Source organism: Cygnus atratus, chromosome 27 (genome assembly GCF_013377495.2).
Source record: "Cygnus atratus isolate AKBS03 ecotype Queensland, Australia chromosome 27, CAtr_DNAZoo_HiC_assembly, whole genome shotgun sequence".
NCBI classification, from domain to species: domain Eukaryota; kingdom Metazoa; phylum Chordata; class Aves; order Anseriformes; family Anatidae; genus Cygnus; species Cygnus atratus.
In genome coordinates, this window is record NC_066388.1 from 97,241 (window position 1) to 116,136 (window position 18,896).

Genomic DNA, 18,896 nt, shown 5'->3' on the forward strand with positions numbered 1-18,896 from the left:
ATATGTGAGAAGGCTTGCTGTGTTTAAAAAAAAAAAAAAAAACCTTACTCATTTTAGGAAAATTAATTTTAACTTCTAAGTTCATTTAAGAAGCGATTGGAATGTGCACTTAGTCACATGGTCTAAAATTTTGGGTAGACCTGTGCAGTGCCAGGAGTTGGACTTGATGATTGTTATGGGTTCCTTCCAACTCGGGATATTCTATGACTCTAATAAATGTAACAGGGACTCAGCCACGGCCTTTATGCTGTGAAATTTTAAATCATTTGAGACTCTGCCTGTGGCATTGAAGCCTTCCTGTTGTGTTAGATATGTCAAATATTCAGGGATACTCAGATGAAGCATTTTCTTGTATGACAGAATATAGAGTGATATAACTTCTCATTTTTGTAAGGTTGATGGCAATGTCAGCACTATCTACTGCCAGAATTTGTGCTTATTAGCCAAACTCTTCCTGGACCATAAGACTCTTTATTATGATGTGGAGCCATTTCTTTTCTACGTGCTGACACAGAACGATGTGAAGGGCTGTCACCTTGTTGGTTACTTTTCTAAGGCAAGTATTTGAGTGCTTCAGACTTGGAGTTGCTCTGGTGAGAAATGTTGCTTCAGAGTCTTTAACTGTAATTTAGGCCTTTGCATTTTATGTAATATAATATGCAAACTGAAATGATGGTAATAGAGTTTTAATATTTTTCTCTCCTCTAAAGTCTTTCTGTTGCTCAAGTATGTTTTTCCTAAAAAAAAAAAAAAAAAAAAAAAAAACAACTTTGTGGCTTTCTATCTCAGTTTTTGATAATAAGTAATTATGAAGTTGGACAGAACAACTTCTATTTCTGGCTGGTCAGAAGTTTTCTACTTTTAAAACGTGCTGCTTTTTTTTTTTCCCAACAGGAAAAACACTGCCAACAGAAATACAATGTTTCCTGTATAATGATTCTTCCACAATACCAGCGTAAGGGCTACGGCAGGTTCCTAATTGACTTCAGTAAGAAACTTCTTCACTTTTTTTCTCCTTTTCATATTTTAAAGAAAGACTTAGTCATTAAAGAGGATATCTTTTAAAAATAAAAAAAAGAAGTCTCAGAAAAAGGATGCTGATGTTCACAGTAATCTGAACTTAACTACTTAATCTTTTTGTTGGAAACCTTAAATTCTGAAAACAAGTAGATGAATTTTCCTCTAATTCAGGTGTAAGCAACTATAGGCATTTGTCAGTGTAGGGTTTTTGCAGAAGCTAATCTCGTGCGTGTAGTTATTTATAAAGAAAGCCAACTCTAAAACCACATGGTGTGTTCAAACTTTCAGCAGCTTAAGTGAACGTGTCTTAAGCAAAAGGTAGTCATAGTTAGGTTTTAATTTAGCTTTGAGAGCAACAAAAACAGATGGTTTTAGGCTGTGAATACTCTAACAGTTCTCAGTTTCATGTGGATTTCAGTAAGTTCACTAGGAAACTTGCCACTGTTACTATACCTCACTATGCTGATATATAGATAGCCTTTCCTGTGGACGTGCTAATTTTGGTGTTAATGTCCTAAGGAGAAACTCTACTGGAATAATTATACTAGAATAGTTTTAGAATAGTAAATAACCTGTGCGGGTAAGATGTTGTTCTGCTGAAAATATTGATGAAATAATGGAACTCAGTGATGTATCTTGAGAAACTAGCAGATTTGGGCTATGGTAGAGCAGCAGTGAAAAGACACCTTTGTCAGCTGATGGTTTTTTTTTTTTTTTCTTCTTTGTTATACTGGGGAGATATAACCTCTGTCTTTATTGAACCTGTGCAGCGTATCACAGTCTTTAATTGAGGTTTTTCTACGGTTAGAGCTTGGTACTCTCTAGTATGGCCCTGAAATTTCTCAATAGAGAGTTTTTAAGTAAATTATTTGCTTTATTAGTTTTAAAAGGTTAAAATATGTTTTCCTTCTATCTTCTTTAAAAAAACAATTGCCATTTTAATTTTGTTTAAAATTAATGAATTCTATTGTACAAAGTAGCTGATCTGAGGCAGTTGTCACAAGTTAAGCTAATAGCAATTGCTGAAGTTATTTGCTTTCAAATCATGTATTTCTTCAAAGCCCAAAGTGACACTCACTGATAGATATATTAATGGCTTAACTGGCAGAGTTGTAATTTCAAAGATTCAGCAGACCTCATGCTGTATCTGTACTACAGTCCTAGGTTAGTTTCTAGGTAGTCAACTGCTGCCATCTTGTGGTGTTGCCCATAGCCAATGTTGAAAAACAATGTAGTTTAGAAACCTCATACTATATCATTGAATAACAGAAATTTGAACCCCTCCAAAATGGGGCTGATCACTCAGTGCATCCTTCAAAAGTGTAATATGTATCTCATAAGAAGCATTCGGCTACTTTCTTGCCCTTGTAGAATTTGGAGTATCAGGATGCAGAAGCTATATATGCCAATTTTTTGAACATTCTTCTTGTGCTTCTTTAGGCTATCTGCTTTCAAAGCGTGAAGGTCAAGCAGGTTCACCAGAGAAGCCCCTGTCAGACCTGGGACGGCTCTCATATATGGCTTATTGGAAAAGTGTAATATTGGAGTGCCTTTATCACCAACATGACAAGCAATTAAGCATCAAGAAATTGAGTAAACTGACTGGAATCTGCCCTCAAGATATCACTTCCACTCTGCATCACCTGCGAATGCTTGACTTCCGTAGTGATCAGTGAGTACAGTAGTCCTGTTTTATTTCCAGACAAACTCAGGTGTATTTGAATGAACTTCAGTGATGTTTGGAGGCAAGTCACATCCAATAATCTTGATTTTATTTAAAAGTAATGTGACCAAATATTGACTGTCGAGATCTGTGATGTTCTCATGCAGTGCAAGAATTGTTCAATGCCAAAGCTGCATGAGATTACCAGCCACGTAGCAGTGCAGCTGTGAAACATCCAAGTAACTTGCAGCTGTGAGAGAAAGCAAGCTGGTCTCTTGGCCATGTTATCTTGGGGTCCCTCTGCATAATCAGTCTAACAACCTCACAGGATAGAGCAGGAGGATCTCTAGAGGAAAGGGAACATGTTCCTTTTTCCTGACACTGAGCAGACAGTTGTTTTCCCCTTTTCTCTGCATGTCCAAGATGCAATTAACTTGCTCAGACAATGGGATAGATCAATGGGAGAAATGAGGTGTATGGATATAGAATAGAGGTTTGGCCAGCTGAGTGTACGAGTCAAGTGAAATACAGGGAATTGTTCTTAATTCAGACAGTTGCTGTTTTGGGAGTAGGATTGTATTCTTAGTTTGTGTTAAACTTACTTTAGAACACTTTTATATCCTCATTTCACAGTGTGCTTTCTAATTTGATTTAAAAAATGATAATAATTAGTGATATTACCCCCAAACAGCTGAATAAAATCCAGTCTGGTAGTGGGAACATAACTTTTTTAAGCAGCCTTTTTATCACTGAGCATCTTTTGCCTTATATTGCCTTTTTGCCAAATGGCTTAACCCCTGACTGTTTAACAGATAATAAAAGTGTAAGTGTAATACCCATGTAAGGATAATGGCTTCACGATTAACAAGAAATGGAAAGAATTTTAACATTTTCTCAGTTTTAAGATGCTTTCTCTAGTCTGAAGGCATTGCATATTTGCAGATTGTAGATTTTTAGTGAACTTCCTGATCACTCTGAAGTTACTCAAATTGAGATTACGATGATTGAGAGTACACAGATTTCTCTTTATTTTGTATGTCACATGACGACATGTATAGTAAGTAGCCTGTTGCTGATCAGAGTATTATTACTGTTCAGATTTGTGATCATTCGTCGGGAGAAACTTATCCAAGAACATATGGCAAAGCTTAGAACTAATGTGAGACCTATAGATGTGGATGCGGAATGTCTGCGTTGGACACCTGTTATAGTTTCCAACTCAGTTGTCTCTGAGGATGAAGAAGAAGAGACTGAGGATGGGGAAAATGAAGAGCAACAACATCAGAAAGAAAAAGATTCAGAGGCCAGCGTAAGAGTGAATTGGTTACTTCTATGCAGCATATAGTTTGTATTCTGTGCTTTTGCAGGCAGTACTAACAAAATTTCAAATGGCAAGCTTGGGCATTTTGCATAATAATAATAAAAAACATTGCAGTTGTAATTAGATTATGTATCTTTGTAGTTTCAGATTAGATACTAAAAAATAGTAGTATCACTGAGGCATAGCCTGTAGAAAGATTAAAGTCTTTTTGAAATTATTCAAGAGCACACTTAATGCGTTTTTCAGTGTGTGGAAGTCATGGTGGTTTCAAAAAATAAAAAATAACAAAACAACCCCCTTCCAACTCTCAAGCAACCTGGACTCTCATCAAATTACTGAAAAGGCATTAGGTTTGAAGGCACCCAGCACTTCTATAAGTGAGAAATTGCATAAATAAAAATGAACGAACAATCTTCAACGTTTTTCACCAAAATATTTTCCTGTGTTGGTTTGCAAAATCACCAATAACTTTATCATAAATCACTGTCCACAGAGCAGTGAAACTTTCTGAAATCTAGGCCCCTAACCTGGAAGGGTTGCACTCTCGCATCAGGTGATGAACACTGACTAGAGTACCATTTCAGAGAGAAATTATAGGCCATTACTACATTTGCATGAAACTCATTGTGCATTTTTATAGGAAAAAACACTTCATGTAATTCAAAAGCACTTCATGTAATTTTCAAGATAATTGTGAGATAAATACTGTGTTTGAATGTAGCAAGGTTATGCTTGCATTCCAGCAGGCCACTGGATGGCTGCTGCCTACTGAAGTCAATTGTCAGGAAGCTAATCTGGGGTACATTGTCAACTGGTAGGGAAAGGAATTGCAGTGGGCAATATTACAACATCATAAAAGTCAATTCATTTATTCATTTGCTATTCTCAGATTCTGAAAAGTCACCCTTGTTAAAGTTTTCTGAATTCTTGCTCAAAAGCTTTTGTTGAATCAGTTTCAGGGTAGATGTGCATGATTAAATAGGAAGTATGAAATCTATTTATTTTTATTTATGTTAGATGGTAAAATCTGTGTCATGGGAGAAGAAAGAGCAAGAGCCTTATTCACCTACAAAGAATGAAAAAAAGCCAGACATTGTTGCTCCAGTCAGTTCTGCACGGCCAAACAAGCATGTTTTTCCCCTGGACAGTCTTCCTGCAAACAGTCAGCCATCACGAAGAGGTCGATGGAATCGCAAGGGCAAAAAACTTCGAGAGACCTTTTGTGAGAAGGAACCAGTATTGCCTACTGAGGACAAGACAGACATTCCTGGTGAGCGATGCAGTGAATGTGAGGAGAAATCAGCAGCCTCACGAGGCCGGTGCAGTGAATGTGAGGAGAAGTCAACAGCTTTGCAGGGAAGATGTGGTGAATGTGAGGAGAAGTCTCCAGCCCCAAGAGGTCGGTATGCTGAAGATGAAGAAAAATCTGCAGTTTCCCAGGTGCAGTATGGCAAAAGTGAAAAATCTGCAATTCCTCGTCGGCGGTACAGCGAAGGTATGGAAAGATGGAGAGGACAGTTGAAAAACATGGAGCCACTGAAGTGTAGGTTCCCAGAGGACTGTGAAAGATTACCCCGCCGCTACAGCGATAGTGATAGGGCACTTCCGAGATGTTTTAGTGAGAGTAGTGAAGATGATGATGATGACCCCGTGAGTCCCCGATCAAGCTCTCCACCTGTTCTCACCAAGCCAACTTTAAAACGAAAGGTGTGTGCTTTATTTCTTCTTGTTGTCTCTGTTATGCAGCCTATTTTGTCAATATGTTGGTGCTGTTTTAAGGGTCAGTGCAATTCATGAGCTATGTATTAAATGTACGAGTAACACCTGTTCAGTGTTCCAGGTCTCTGTAGAGTACTTTGTGCTACCTTATTGCTAGCGGTGGTTTTTTTTTTTGCATCAGAGGTAGGTTTTTTTCCCAGATTTCTGACTTGTGGTTTTGATGTTTTCCAACTTGGCTGTTAAAGTTTTATTCAGTTACACCAAGTAAAAACAGATAAAATCCTATTTTTAATCGAAGCTTTCAAAACACAAACGCTATCTAAACAGCTAAAATCACAGCATAGAGTCTTTGGAATCATTTACCATGGAGATGTGAATACTGTCAACATGACCAAGAAAATCCTGTCTTCATGGGATGCTGCACTAAAAAGTTATTTTCTATATCATCTTTGCAGATTATTCTAAACTATTCACATCTATGCTTTAGTGACTCTGAACTCTCATCTGTTAAGGTTATCTTCAGCTATTTAAATGGCTTATAGCATTACACAGATGTCCATCTAGCAATCTGCATGGAAGTCTATGGTCTTGCATTGTATTTGATATCTGTCTAACTGGAGGCAGATGCTGGCCTGTATTTCCAAGTGAAGTTCGAAATTTGAATTCAAAAAAGAATCCCTGGTCCTACTTAGACTGTTGAACTCTGCTGTCCATGTTTTCTGTTTTTTTTAGCATCCTGTTTCTACTATACATGATAAAAATGTCTTTTCTTCTACCTTCCATTTTCAGAAGCCAATTCTTCATCGGAAAAGAAGGGTACGCAAGCGTAAGCACCACAACAGCAGTGTTGTCACTGAAACAATCTCAGAGACCACAGAAGTGCTGGATGAACCATTTGAGGATTCAGACTCTGAACGACCAATGCCCCGGTTAGAGCCTACATTTGAGATTGAGGAGGAGGAAGAGGAAGAAGAGGAGGAGGAAGAGGAGGAGAATGAACTTTTGCCCAGTGGATACTTTCGGCACTTAGCCCCACAAGACACCCTCAGGAACAGACCCTCTTCTAAGAGAAAGTCCAAAGATGAGGAGGAATCCGATGACACTAATGGTATGTTTGGTGGTAAACTTTTGAAAGTTTTTTTAAGCATAAGTTACTAGTCATACCAGCCTGAAACATTCCCAAGTGTTATGAAAATATGGTGCCTTAACTTTAAGCACTGACCTGATCACAGGGCATTTTCAGTTCATCCTTTCTAGTGGAACTGGTGTCTGCGGTTGTGGAAAAACCTGTGCAGCAGAGCTGCTTACAGCAATAAAATAAAAATTAATTAGAGAGTCCTCAGTTTTCCATAACAGAGAAATAATTAATTGTTCCTTTTGAGATCCTGTTCTTCATCACATTACATGTCCTGCCTCACAGCTTTTCATATCAAGAGTGATATTTGAATAAAGAATGATATTTGGAAAGCCACTTTTATGACTTACACACACTATGTACCACAGTGATAAATTTCTTGCTCACCTAGTTTGTAAATGCTTTACTTTCTTACCGTCCTGTTTTCAATTTAGTGCTTACTGTTTCCTGGTGTCACTTCTGATGCTTTGTTTCTGAACTTCTGCAAATTTGTTAGTACCTCAGAGGTAATAATGTAATAAGCACGCTGATTTAGGGTATTGCTGCTCCTGAAATGCAGTATCTGTGGGGTTTTTGTGCCTTTGATACAGTTGTCTTTGCATATACTTAGTAAAGCTGAAGGGATCTTAGAGAAAATACAATGTATTTTCAGTTATCTAAACATTTTATTACATAGGGATAATAATCAAGCAGTACAAAAGGCTTACTACTGGACATTTTGGATAAAGCATTACACTGGGTGGAGTTGGGGTGGCACAGCCCTCTGACATTTCAAAAGAAAGTATAGAAGTCATTTATACTTGGTTCAGATTTAGAATATTTTAATCATAATTATGAGTTAGGAATGTTTATAAGAAGCTTAGATTCACTGCAGTTTTTCCTTCACTACAGACACTGGATTGTAACTTTTTTTTTAAATATTTTTACTAGCTAAGGGTGTTTTGGGTTAGATACTAACTTAACGTCTAGCTGAGTCAGTGCATGGAAGGTGTTTTATGATTTCCCTCTAAGGTAACATTGCAATCTATTAAATTTGGTGTCTGATTAGAGTTTGAATTGGTTCTGACTGCTGTCAGGGCTACGGTGAGAATGGGTAGTGTGGTGTAGTGACTTGAGGCTGGTATTTAATATGGGTTTGGCATTCTGGAAGACAGGTATTCTGTGGTGTAGGAAACAAAAAAAACTTCTCTCTGTATATTCTAACAGTGTTGTACGACTTGGGAGAAGAGGGAGCTCTTTGACAGGTTGGGCTGTATTATTTTGCTTTTCCTGCTTCCACGAGAGTTTTACTGTGAATGTGAATACTGTAAGGATCTTCTGTTCAAGCTTACCTGCACACTGACTTTTAACTAAGTGCAACAGAAAGAGCATGTATGTATGTATCTCAGTATCCTCAAAAACCGTGCAGAAATCTTGAGTGGTTATTAAACCCATATTCTTTTGTAAAGACGGTGTCAACTGCATGTGGTAAAAAACACAGAATCACAGTCCCTTCAGGTTGGAAGGGACCTCTGGAGGTCATCTGGTCCAACTCCCTTGCTCAGGACACGGTTGCCGTGGATCGTGTCCAGATGGCTTTTGAGTATCTCCAAGGAGGCAGACTCCTCAACCTCTGGGCAACCTGAAGTGTTTCCTGATGTTCAGAGGGAACTTTCTATGTTTCAGTTTGTGCCTGTTGCCTCTTGTCCTGCCACTGGGCACCACTGAAGAGTGTGCCACCATCTTCTTTATGCCCATCTTCAGGTATTTGCACGGATTGCTAAGATCCTTCTGAGCCTTCTCTAGTCCCAGCTCTCTCAGCCTTTCCTTACAGGAGAGATGCTCTAGTCTCTTAGCCATCTTAGTGGCCTTTTGCTGGACTCTTTCCGGTGCCTCAATATCTTTCGTGTATGGAGGAGACCAGAGACAGACACATTTAATATTACATTACTCTAAGGGGAGCCTACCATCATAAGATCTTTATTTATTCCTTAAGATATTAAATCTGTGACAGTACAGGTGAAAGCACAGGATCTTTAGCTAAGAGATAGTAAAAGCTAATCTTACGTAGTAGATAGGAAGTGTAAAGGAAGGGGAAGAGAAATAGTTTTTTGGTTTTTAAGCAGGTTAATTTATTTTTTTTAAAGACCCTAAGTCTCAAGGCTTTAACAAATACCGTGAAAGTAGCATTTTCTTCTTCTTGCCTAAATATGTGCTGTCTGTGGTAGATCCTTTCTTTCCTCTATTCGCACTCCAAATATGTTTTATGGATGACTTAAAGGAGTTGTTGAATTTTGAAATCAGTATTTTTATTTTAAGTTAATTTTTAATACTCAAAATTTTTCCAGGATGTTTCTGGTCAGGGGTATTCAGAATAAATGCCTGACAGAATTAGTCGCATGTAGTTTTTGGTGGATTTCTAACTTCAAATAAATAACATTTCAATAGAAAATGAATAAACCCTTTAAGGCTTTTTTTTTTTAAGTGACTTACTGTGGATGAAGTTGTTTGTAAGAGGGTTGAGTAGCTTCTGAAGACACAGAACACTGTTCAAATCCAATTCACAAAGTTGAACTAAGGGCAAGAATAACTCAGTTGACCTATGATCAGTTCTTAAGAAGCATTTGTGGACTACTAAGAATACATTATTTAGTTTTGCTTTTGTTGAATTCTTTGCATAACTGTGGATATACAGCAGCTCTTCTTGGGGAATGTATAGTATGGAATTGAGTTGGACTTGATGATCCTTGTTGGGACCCTTCCAACTCAGGGTATTCTGTGATTCTATGAATCAGCTTTTAAGATGGATGAAAGGGCAGAAATGTAAATAAGTCTGCTGTGAATTTGGGAGGAAAATTATCTTGCATCCATATAGTGGGATGACAAGGATAATTACAGGCCTGTCAGCGTGACTTTCATCCTGATTTAAATAGTAGGATGCATGGCTTATGACTCAGTAGAAAGTCCAGGAATGGTTATTTGCTCAATACAAATGAACAGTGGAATGTGAAAAATGTATTTTGTCAGAGAACATGATATATTTTACGAGCCTACAGCTCAGTTAATAAGGATAATTGATGTTACCCACTAGTGTTTTGTGAGGTATGTGACAAAACCATTTGCTTAAGCTGAAATGTTACAAAATCAAACTAGTACATATCAAATAAACTGCAAGCAGGGAGTAATTAAGCTCGTTTTTTATCAGTAGGGTGCAGGGGAGATTGTTGTGGATCTTGTTTGTCTTTACTGCTATTTTTGTGCAAATATTAAAAAAAAAAAAGTAGCAGCTGACAGGAAAAGAGGGGATTTGGTAAATGAACTGAAGGGCATTTCACTTGGATAGTCTCAGAGTATTTGAAGGTCTTGCCAGTAATTAGGTGAGCATGGTTTTCTAAATCAGTCGAAGAGATTCATATAATCGTTAAATACATGAACAAGGGAAACCTCAAGTGGAGCAGAGATTTTCTGTCATCTCTTTATTTAGCTTTGGTGAAACTACTACAACTGTCTTTAAGTTATTTGCACTTGATAAGAGTATTGATGAACTGAAAAACTTCAAAGAATAGTCATGAGCTGATTAAGGCACTGAAACAAATTTTCTCTAATGACAGATTCAAATAATTCTGTCACCTTGGATTATAAGCAGAGGCAAAATATTATTACTTATATTTACTTATGTGAGGACTATTGTGTGTTAGGAGGAATTATCTGCCCAGCAGATAAAAGAAAAACTAACACAAAAGCAGATTAAGAAAATCCAGTGTCTGAAGACAGAAATTCAGATGATAAAGCATGAATATCAACTAGTGTCAATGCAATTGTTTATCAACAGTTGTGTGAAATGTCACTGGCTATCCTGACTGACAGGTTGAAAACAGAATTGCTTCAGGGAAGGCCTTATAGTATTCAGTAAGTTCTCAGTAGATGATGTCAGTGTTTGTTTCTGGCAGTATAGGCCATGAACCTATTTTCATATTTGGAAAGCCACTGAAATGCAGAAATTGCTTCATCAAATGAAAGTTAGATGAGAGAGAAATTCAGCTTCCTTGATTGTTTTCTCAGGATAAAAAAAAAATCCAGGCAAATTCAGTCACCTGTATATTTCTATTGACATTCAAAAACATAAGCCATGACAAAGCCGAAATACTTTCTTCAGCAGATGCACAAAATACAGATCTAAATGGAAATACAATGTTATTGTAACATCCAGTGCTACACTGGAACATTTTCATTTGTAAGCATATTGTATAAATAAAATCTTTAATGGGTGGTGAGTCTTTCCAGGATCTTATTATATAGACTAGTGCTTCATTTGATTTATATATTGAAGGTTCAGAGCTTTAACCATGCAAAATCTTGAAAGCATTGGTGGTGTTTGAAAATGTAATGTTCTATGTGACTGCTAATGAGTAGACTTTGATCCTTCTTGTTCCCTTCACAATAAATCACTAAGCTATTATTGACATATGAAGTTGATAAACATAATGGAATGCTTGGGAAAGCTTCCATGAACGCTCGGGTAAAACAAAATGTTTGAACAGTGTCTTTCCATTTGTGTTTTCAGGTACCCCAACTTTGAAACCATTATCTATGCTGAGAAAATGTGAAGCAAAGGATTGTTCACTTGAACCAGATACTTCTACACCCATGAAAAAGAAGAAGGGATGGCCAAAAGGCAAAAGTCGAAAACCAATCCACTGGAAGAAAAGGCCTGGTCGAAAACCAGGTTTTAAACTGAACCAGGAAAAGTGCCATCGTCAGTTCAAGGTGAGGGAACTGATGCAGTGGTAGGTAATTCAAAACCAGGGCGTAAGCCCAAGATCTCAGATGAAGAGGAAGGTGTTGAGCAGAAAGAAGAGCTACCTCTTACTGAGGAAAGGAAAGAGGAAGATGTGAATATGGAAGCAGAAGAGGTAGGAGAGGGAGAAGAGGAAGATACAGCCAGCAGTGAAGTAAGAGCAGTTTCTCCTGTGGACAGCAGCAGCAGTCCAGTGCCAGAAGTTAAAGAGCCTGAGATAGAAGAGGAGGTAGAGGAGAAGCCGAGGGTATTAGAAGAGCAAAGGCAATCAGAAGAAGAGCAGCAAGAACTAGATGAACCTGAGCATGACCATGAAGAAGAAGATGAAATTGCAGTCGTGACAAATCAAAATGAAGACCATGATGCTGATGATGAAGATGATGGTCATCTAGAGTCTGTGAAGAAAAAAGAATTGGAAGAGCAGCCTGCCAGAGAAGGGGTGAAGGAGGAGCCTGATGTGCAGGAATGTTTTTTAGAAGCAGACATACAAAGCAGTAGAGAAGATGCAAAAGGAAAAGATGAAGCGGAGGCAGATTCTGAGGAAGAGCAGGCTTCCAATGAAACATCAGTGGGCTCAGAGCATGTCCCTGGGTCTGAGGATGATCACGAAGAAGAGCAAAGTAACAAAGAAGGATTAATTGAATTAAAGGAAGAGGAAGAGATTCCTCATAGCGAACTAGATCTTGAAACTGTTCAAGCAGTCCAGTCCTTGACACAGGAGGAAAGCAATGAGCATGATGTAGCTTACCAGGACTGTGAAGAAACTCTTGCAGCTTGTCAGACTCTGCAGAGTTATACCCAGAGTGAGGAGGATCCTCAGATATCAATGGTTGAAGATTGCCAGGCCTCAGAACACAACAGTCCAATATCCTCTGTTCAGTCCCACCCCAGCCAGTCTGTACGTTCTGTCAGCAGCCCAAATGTGCCTGCTCTGGAGAGCAGCTACACCCAGATAAGCCCTGAACAAGGATCCCTGTCCGCACCCTCTATGCAGAACATGGAGACCAGCCCCATGATGGATGTGCCTTCAGTATCAGACCACTCTCAGCAGGTGGTGGATAGTGGCTTCAGTGACCTTGGCAGCATTGAGAGCACTACAGAAAATTATGAAAACCCGAGCAGCTATGACTCTACTATGGGAGGCAGCATTTGTGGAAATAACTCTTCCCAGAGCAGTTGTTCCTATGGGGGACTGTCCTCTTCTAGCAGCCTCACTCAGAATAGCTGTGTTGTCACTCAGCAAATGGCAAACATTGGCAGCAGTTGCAGCATGATGCAGCAAAGCACTGTCCAGCCTGCAGCAAACTGCAATATCAAGTCACCTCAGAGCTGTGTCGTAGAAAGGCCTCCAAGCAACCAGCAACCAGCATCACAGCCACAACAGCAGCAGCCTCAGTCACAGCAGCCACAGCCCCCACCTCCACCCCAGCAGCAACCTCCGCTGTCTCAGTGCAGCATGAACAACAGCTTCACCCCAGCGCCTATGATCATGGAAATACCTGAATCAGGAAGCACTGGTAACATAAGTATCTATGAGAGGATTCCAGGGGATTTTGGGGCTGGGAGCTATTCACAACCATCAGCCACATTCAGTTTAGCCAAGTTGCAGCAGCTGACGAACACCATTATGGACCCTCATGCCATGCCTTATAGCCATTCTCCTGCTGTGACTTCCTATGCAACCAGTGTTTCTCTGTCCAACACAGGACTGGCTCAGCTCGCTCCCTCTCATCCATTAGCAGGCACACCACAAGCACAAGCCACCATGACACCCCCACCAAACTTGGCATCTACCACCATGAACCTCACGTCACCTCTGCTTCAGTGTAATATGTCTGCTACCAATATTGGCATTCCACATACGCAGAGGTTGCAGGGGCAAATGCCGGTCAAGGGGCACATTTCCATCCGCTCTAAATCAGCACCGCTGCCCTCTGCAACTGCACACCAGCAGCAGCTCTATGGCCGCAGTCCACCCGCAGTCGCCATGCAGGCCGGCCCTCGTACGTTGGCTGTTCAGCGGGGTATGAACATGGGGGTCAACCTAATGCCAACCACCCCATACAATGTTAACTCCATGAATATGAACACCCTGAATGCCATGAACAGCTACAGAATGACACAGCCCATGATGAACAGCAGTTACCATAGTAACCCTGCCTACATGAACCAGACAGCACAGTATCCTATGCAGATGCAGATGGGAATGATGGGGAGCCAGGCCTATACCCAGCAGCCTATGCAGCCAAATCCTCATGGGAACATGATGTACACTGGCCCCTCCCATCACAGCTACATGAATGCTGCAGGGGTGCCCAAGCAGTCTCTCAATGGACCGTACATGAGAAGATGAGCAAGATGAACTTGCATCCTAAAAACTTAAATATATATATAAATAAAGGAACCTTTTATACTGACGAACCAGAGAAAATGGACCTTTTTCCAGTTAAAATATTGCTGTAGATTTAGAGGGATTTTCTTTGGTTTATTTTATTTTTAGGAAGCCTGGTGGTTTTTTGTTGTTGCTTTTTGTTTTTGTTCTGGGGGGTAGTGTTTTCTTCACAATCCTGAAACATTTTACAGCTAAAATCATTTACAGATGTTTTTTAGAGGGAAAACATGCACAAAATCTTTTCATAATTTAAAAAGAGCCTTACTTTGCTGACCATGTGGACAGAATATGTGTAACAGTGAAATCATCTTTCTAAATTTTTTTTTCAAATGTATGTCCTTCTCCCTTTCTTGTGCCCCTCTGTATGCAGTTTTTAGTGCTGCAGTAATGTAAAACGTCTGACATCTCAAAGAGTAACAGCGTTTCCCTCCAAACCCCACTTAAAGTTTTCTACTTCTAGCAGGAGGCACTTACTGGGAGACGTGGAAAGGGACACAGGATAAATGAAGCTCTTCATTTCTGCAAGTCAGGAAAAAATTTTAATTTTTAAATTTCCCTGACTCCTTTCCCTTCAGTAAAATTTGGATTTACATGTAAACAAACTATTCACATTGGTGTTTTTGTAGATGAGTTCATTGAAATTGTATGTTTCATTCTGAAAATATAACGTAACTTCAAACAGATCCCGTTCACCACCCAGACATGCACGTGTGCGCCTGCACAAATGTTCTGTCGCTGAACTACTGGGAGCATCTCGAGAGAGCTGTTAATAACCCTCGTGCAGTCATGAGGAGGATAGCATGGTTATTGGGCTGCTAGGACAAAAAATGGTTGCAGGCTCTTCAGGTGAATTGCATGTCAGCCATAACTCAGATCCCAAACTCTGCTTTAGTATGTACTTGGAAATGCTGAGGGTCTTGGTTCTGAGCCTTTGAGTAGGCTGAGCTCAAAAGCAGCTGTTTCCAGTGGTCTGCCTTTTAACCTTTATTCTTACGTAATCTTGGAAGATAAAGTGTATGTTTTAGGTGGCTTGATGAGAACCCTGTGGTGTCCTTGTCACTATTCCATTCCTGGTGTGGTGTAGGAAGTAGCTGAATGTGCCGCTCTTGGGGGGAGTTGGTGACATCGAACACTTCCCTGATTCTTCTGCTATGTTTGAGGCCATTTCATCAGAATAGCCACGCTTTTGATCTAGTGTGGGAAATGAGGGGAATTGCCTGTTCTGCAGGAGTGAAACAGCCCAAACACCACAGTAGGATGCAGGTGGCAGGATTTTGCTGTTTATTATTGCATAATCCAATTTGCATTCTTTTCTGGCTACACTGCTCTGTGATAGAGACAGCACTTGCTGGCATGTCACCCAATACAAAAAGGGATACCCTTTAAGGTAGAGTTTTGTTGTTTTTTAATTGTATATGAAGTAGAAATACAGACACATTATTAAGACTAATTTCTTTTGTTTTAAAACCAAAAGAATCTAAAAGTTGGGTTTCTTCAGATGCACTAAAATAGACTTTTCCTCCAATAACTGCTAACCATAAAAGGCAGAATTCAAAGGACTTCCACTTTTTATTTCTGTTTAGTTTTGAGCATGTACAAGGCTGTGTAGGACCCCATTTCTCTGTATATACTATTCCAGTTTCAAATATCCCATGTAGAAAGCGCACTGTGCTGCCCTCTCCTTCCTAGATCTTCAGCTGTGTCACTGCTTCCTGACTGCTGGGGGGTAGTGGGGCAGGCACGGGTCTGCAGCAGGAGGAGAAGCTGTTGAAATGAGGGCCGTGAGTTTAGTTTGTTTGCTGTTATGTTTGGTTTGGTTTTGTATTTCTTTTTTTTAATTTTATTTTGGTTTTACGTTTTATTTTTGTTTTTTTAAATCAATTGGGCAGCTCCCTTTTCCACAAGCCTTTGTGACTGTAGAACTATTGTAGAAAAAATGTTCTTTTCTATATATAAAAAGAAATTATCCAACGCAGTAATATTGGTACCTACCATTTTTCACTTCTGTTTAAAAATAAAATAAAATATGTATTTTTAGCAAGATAACTTGGGTAATCTTCTAAAAGAAATTAAAAAAAAAATCTCACTGTTAGTGACTTTGATGCCTTTTAAAATAAGAGCTTTTTCATTTCATTCCATCTTTAAAATTTTTTATCTTTGTTGTAGAATATTAAAAACTATTTTAAGAAAGATAAAAATTCTCTTTAAAGAGATCTCTAGAGTGTGTGAATAGGAGCTCCAGATGCCTCTAAAAGCCGCATGTACAAATGAAGCTGAGTCTATTCCTGTCTGTTTATATTTGCTTTTCCTGTTTTGTAACCTCTTTGTACTTTGTTCATGGTGACTTGTAAGCTAAGGGGAAGGGGGTGCCTAGATGCCTTTGTAATTCTCCATGTCATACGCTCCTGGCTGGATGGTCTCCCTTCCTCTACTTGTATGTAATATCACTTTTTTTTCCCCTTTCTAGCAAGTACTTTCAAAAGAACTCTGTACATTTTAACATAAAAAATAAATTATGTTGAGCCATTTTGGATGTCTGTTGTGCATGTGGGTTTTTTCTTCCACGTGAGCACTGAACGCTGTCACCAGTCCCTGGACCTGGGCATGATTCCCTGCTCACCGTTTGGTCTCGGAGAGAGGGGCGGTACTTGGATCTTAGGCGTGCAGCGGCTGGGGTTACGGTTTGGTTGATCAGCTTCCACTCGGAACCACTCGGAAGAGCGATAAAGTAATGGTAACATGGGAAAACCTCAGAAAGCTTCTCCAGCTTGAACTCGCTCTCCGCAAGGAACACCTGCAGCACACGACGGCTTCGCTGCTGCCGCTGCCCGCTGCTCCTCGCGGAACTGCCGTGCCAGGGCCGCCCCCTGCGAAGCCCCCAGGCGAGCGCTGGGGGGAGGCAGAGCCGCGGCGGGCACGGCCGAGCGCGTTCCCCCGGGCGCAGCCCCGCGAGCGGCCTCTGCTCGTGCGCGGGGCGGCCGGGGGCGCGCGGCTGGGGGAGGCGCGCGCCGCGGTGTCCCGCGCGCTCGTGCGAGGAGGGGGCGCTGCTGGCCCGCCCCGCAGCTGCGGCGTCCCCGCGCCTCGGGGGAGGCACCCGGGGGCCCTCGGGGCTGGGCACGTGCGGGCCCAGGTAGGGGGGCGTCGTGCAGCGCGCTCCCGGGCGTTTCGTTCATTTTCTGGCACAGCGCGATTTAGGTCATTCGGGAGCGGAGGGGAGAGGGGGTGACGCGCGGTTAAGGCTTTCACTGCGTCGGTCACTTGAGAATTGCAGGGAGCGTGCCAGCGCTTACAGGTAAGCGTCCTCAGGCTCCCAGCAGGCACGCATCCTGCACCTGGATGTGCCCGTATTATTTTCCCATAGTCAGCGTTGGAGTTTAAGACTGCATTGACTATTCTGTGCCAGCAAGCTCTCGAGCTCTTTGTATATTGCTCATAACTTCCTTTTTTTTTTTTTTAAGCTTTGTCACCATCCAATAGCAAAGTTGCAAGGTGGAGGGTGTCCATCCCCTCCCCATTGTGCCCCATTTATTCTGTACTTAGCGGTTATAGTTTGGGTTCTTTTGTATTTGCTTGTTATTTGCTATCTAAACCCATATTTAACATGTTTGATTTGACCATTAAAATGTGTTTGGCTTGAATTGTTATTTACAAGCAACACTGCATCTGCTTTCATTTATTCCCAATTTTCAGAAACATCTCTCATTTTTCAGATACAGTATGGATTTTAGAAGTAAAATGCCAACTGAGAATGGTTGCATGTCCTCCAGCAATTCAAAATGGCTTTGACTTCTGGAGTCAGTGCCCTGAGTGGTTAGACTAGAACATAATTCTGTTGCTTTAGATAACTGTAGAGTTCAAAACGGTGATGGTGAATCGCTGCCATGAAATGAGGACGTACATTTCTGTTCTTGTAAAACGCTTGTATCATAAACTGAGCGGTAGAACAATACAAGGTCTTTATCTAATGCCCTGGTGCCAAATTGTTGTTACACCTGTGCACATGAAATACATTTCAATTCATTGTTTGAGATCTTTGCAGTGCTTAATCACAAGCTATAAAGCTTGGGGTGAGCAGGGCCAGCACTAATAATGATTAAAATAGTACTTCTTGTGTATTTCTGAGTTCTTAAGGTAGTTGAAACCATTTTAAGAAAAATGCAAATATCTAAATAGGAATGTAACAGTTTATAACAACTTTCTCTCTAGCCTTGTAGGCCAAGGAACAAAAATAAGTGGTTATGAAATCCATAACCAAGATCACAGGAATGTGATTTTCCAGAGTTAATGAACTGTTAAACAAGTATGGCTCCTTAAGAAAAGTTTATAAAAAACGTTATTTGTTCAAATAAGCTTCACTATTAATAACACCTGTTTGTTTTTGTTGGTGGTGGTGGTGGTTTTATTTTTATTTTTTTAAGGAAAATTAAAAAAACAAACCCCTGTTTGTATTAGTTAACTTGTCTTGATGATACATGCATTTAGGAGTCATGAACAAGGAGATCTCTTTTTCAGTTTCCTGTTGTAGAAACTATAAAATCTTGTTGTTAAAGGACTAAATAGATGAGTTTTTTGTGGATTTGCTTTTGTTTTGTTTTTCTGAGAGTTGCCATGCTAGATAGGAGTGAAATCAGACTGTCCTGATGTGCAGGAACTGTTAGTACCTTACAGCATGCTGTGAGCAGCTGCTGCTGCACGCTCTGGATTGCCACAGCCAGGTAATCATGCTGTGGACATAAAACTATTCCATTCAGCACTATCCGGCTTGCTCCAATTTTGTTAATATGTGGACCAAAATGGCTGTTACCAACACTCAATACGCAGGGAAGAGTTTGCATGCAACGGACAGCAACGTACAAACTTCTGCCAGGG

The 18,896-nt window shown here is 40.2% G+C and overlaps 1 protein-coding gene across 1 annotated transcript in view; it reads left to right on the forward strand.

Moving 5' to 3' along the window:
• KAT6A (lysine acetyltransferase 6A) overlaps positions 1 to 16,560 on the forward strand; it is a 44,802-nt gene extending 28,242 nt beyond the window's left edge. The window contains 8 exon segments of the mRNA XM_050715767.1: positions 395 to 556; positions 895 to 988; positions 2,461 to 2,692; positions 3,782 to 3,992; positions 5,022 to 5,711; positions 6,513 to 6,831; positions 11,402 to 11,581; positions 11,584 to 16,560. Coding sequence (XP_050571724.1) covers positions 395 to 556; positions 895 to 988; positions 2,461 to 2,692; positions 3,782 to 3,992; positions 5,022 to 5,711; positions 6,513 to 6,831; positions 11,402 to 11,581; positions 11,584 to 13,988 — 4,293 coding nt within the window. The 3' untranslated portion in view covers positions 13,989 to 16,560.
• The last annotated feature ends 2,336 nt before the right edge of the window (positions 16,561 to 18,896 follow it).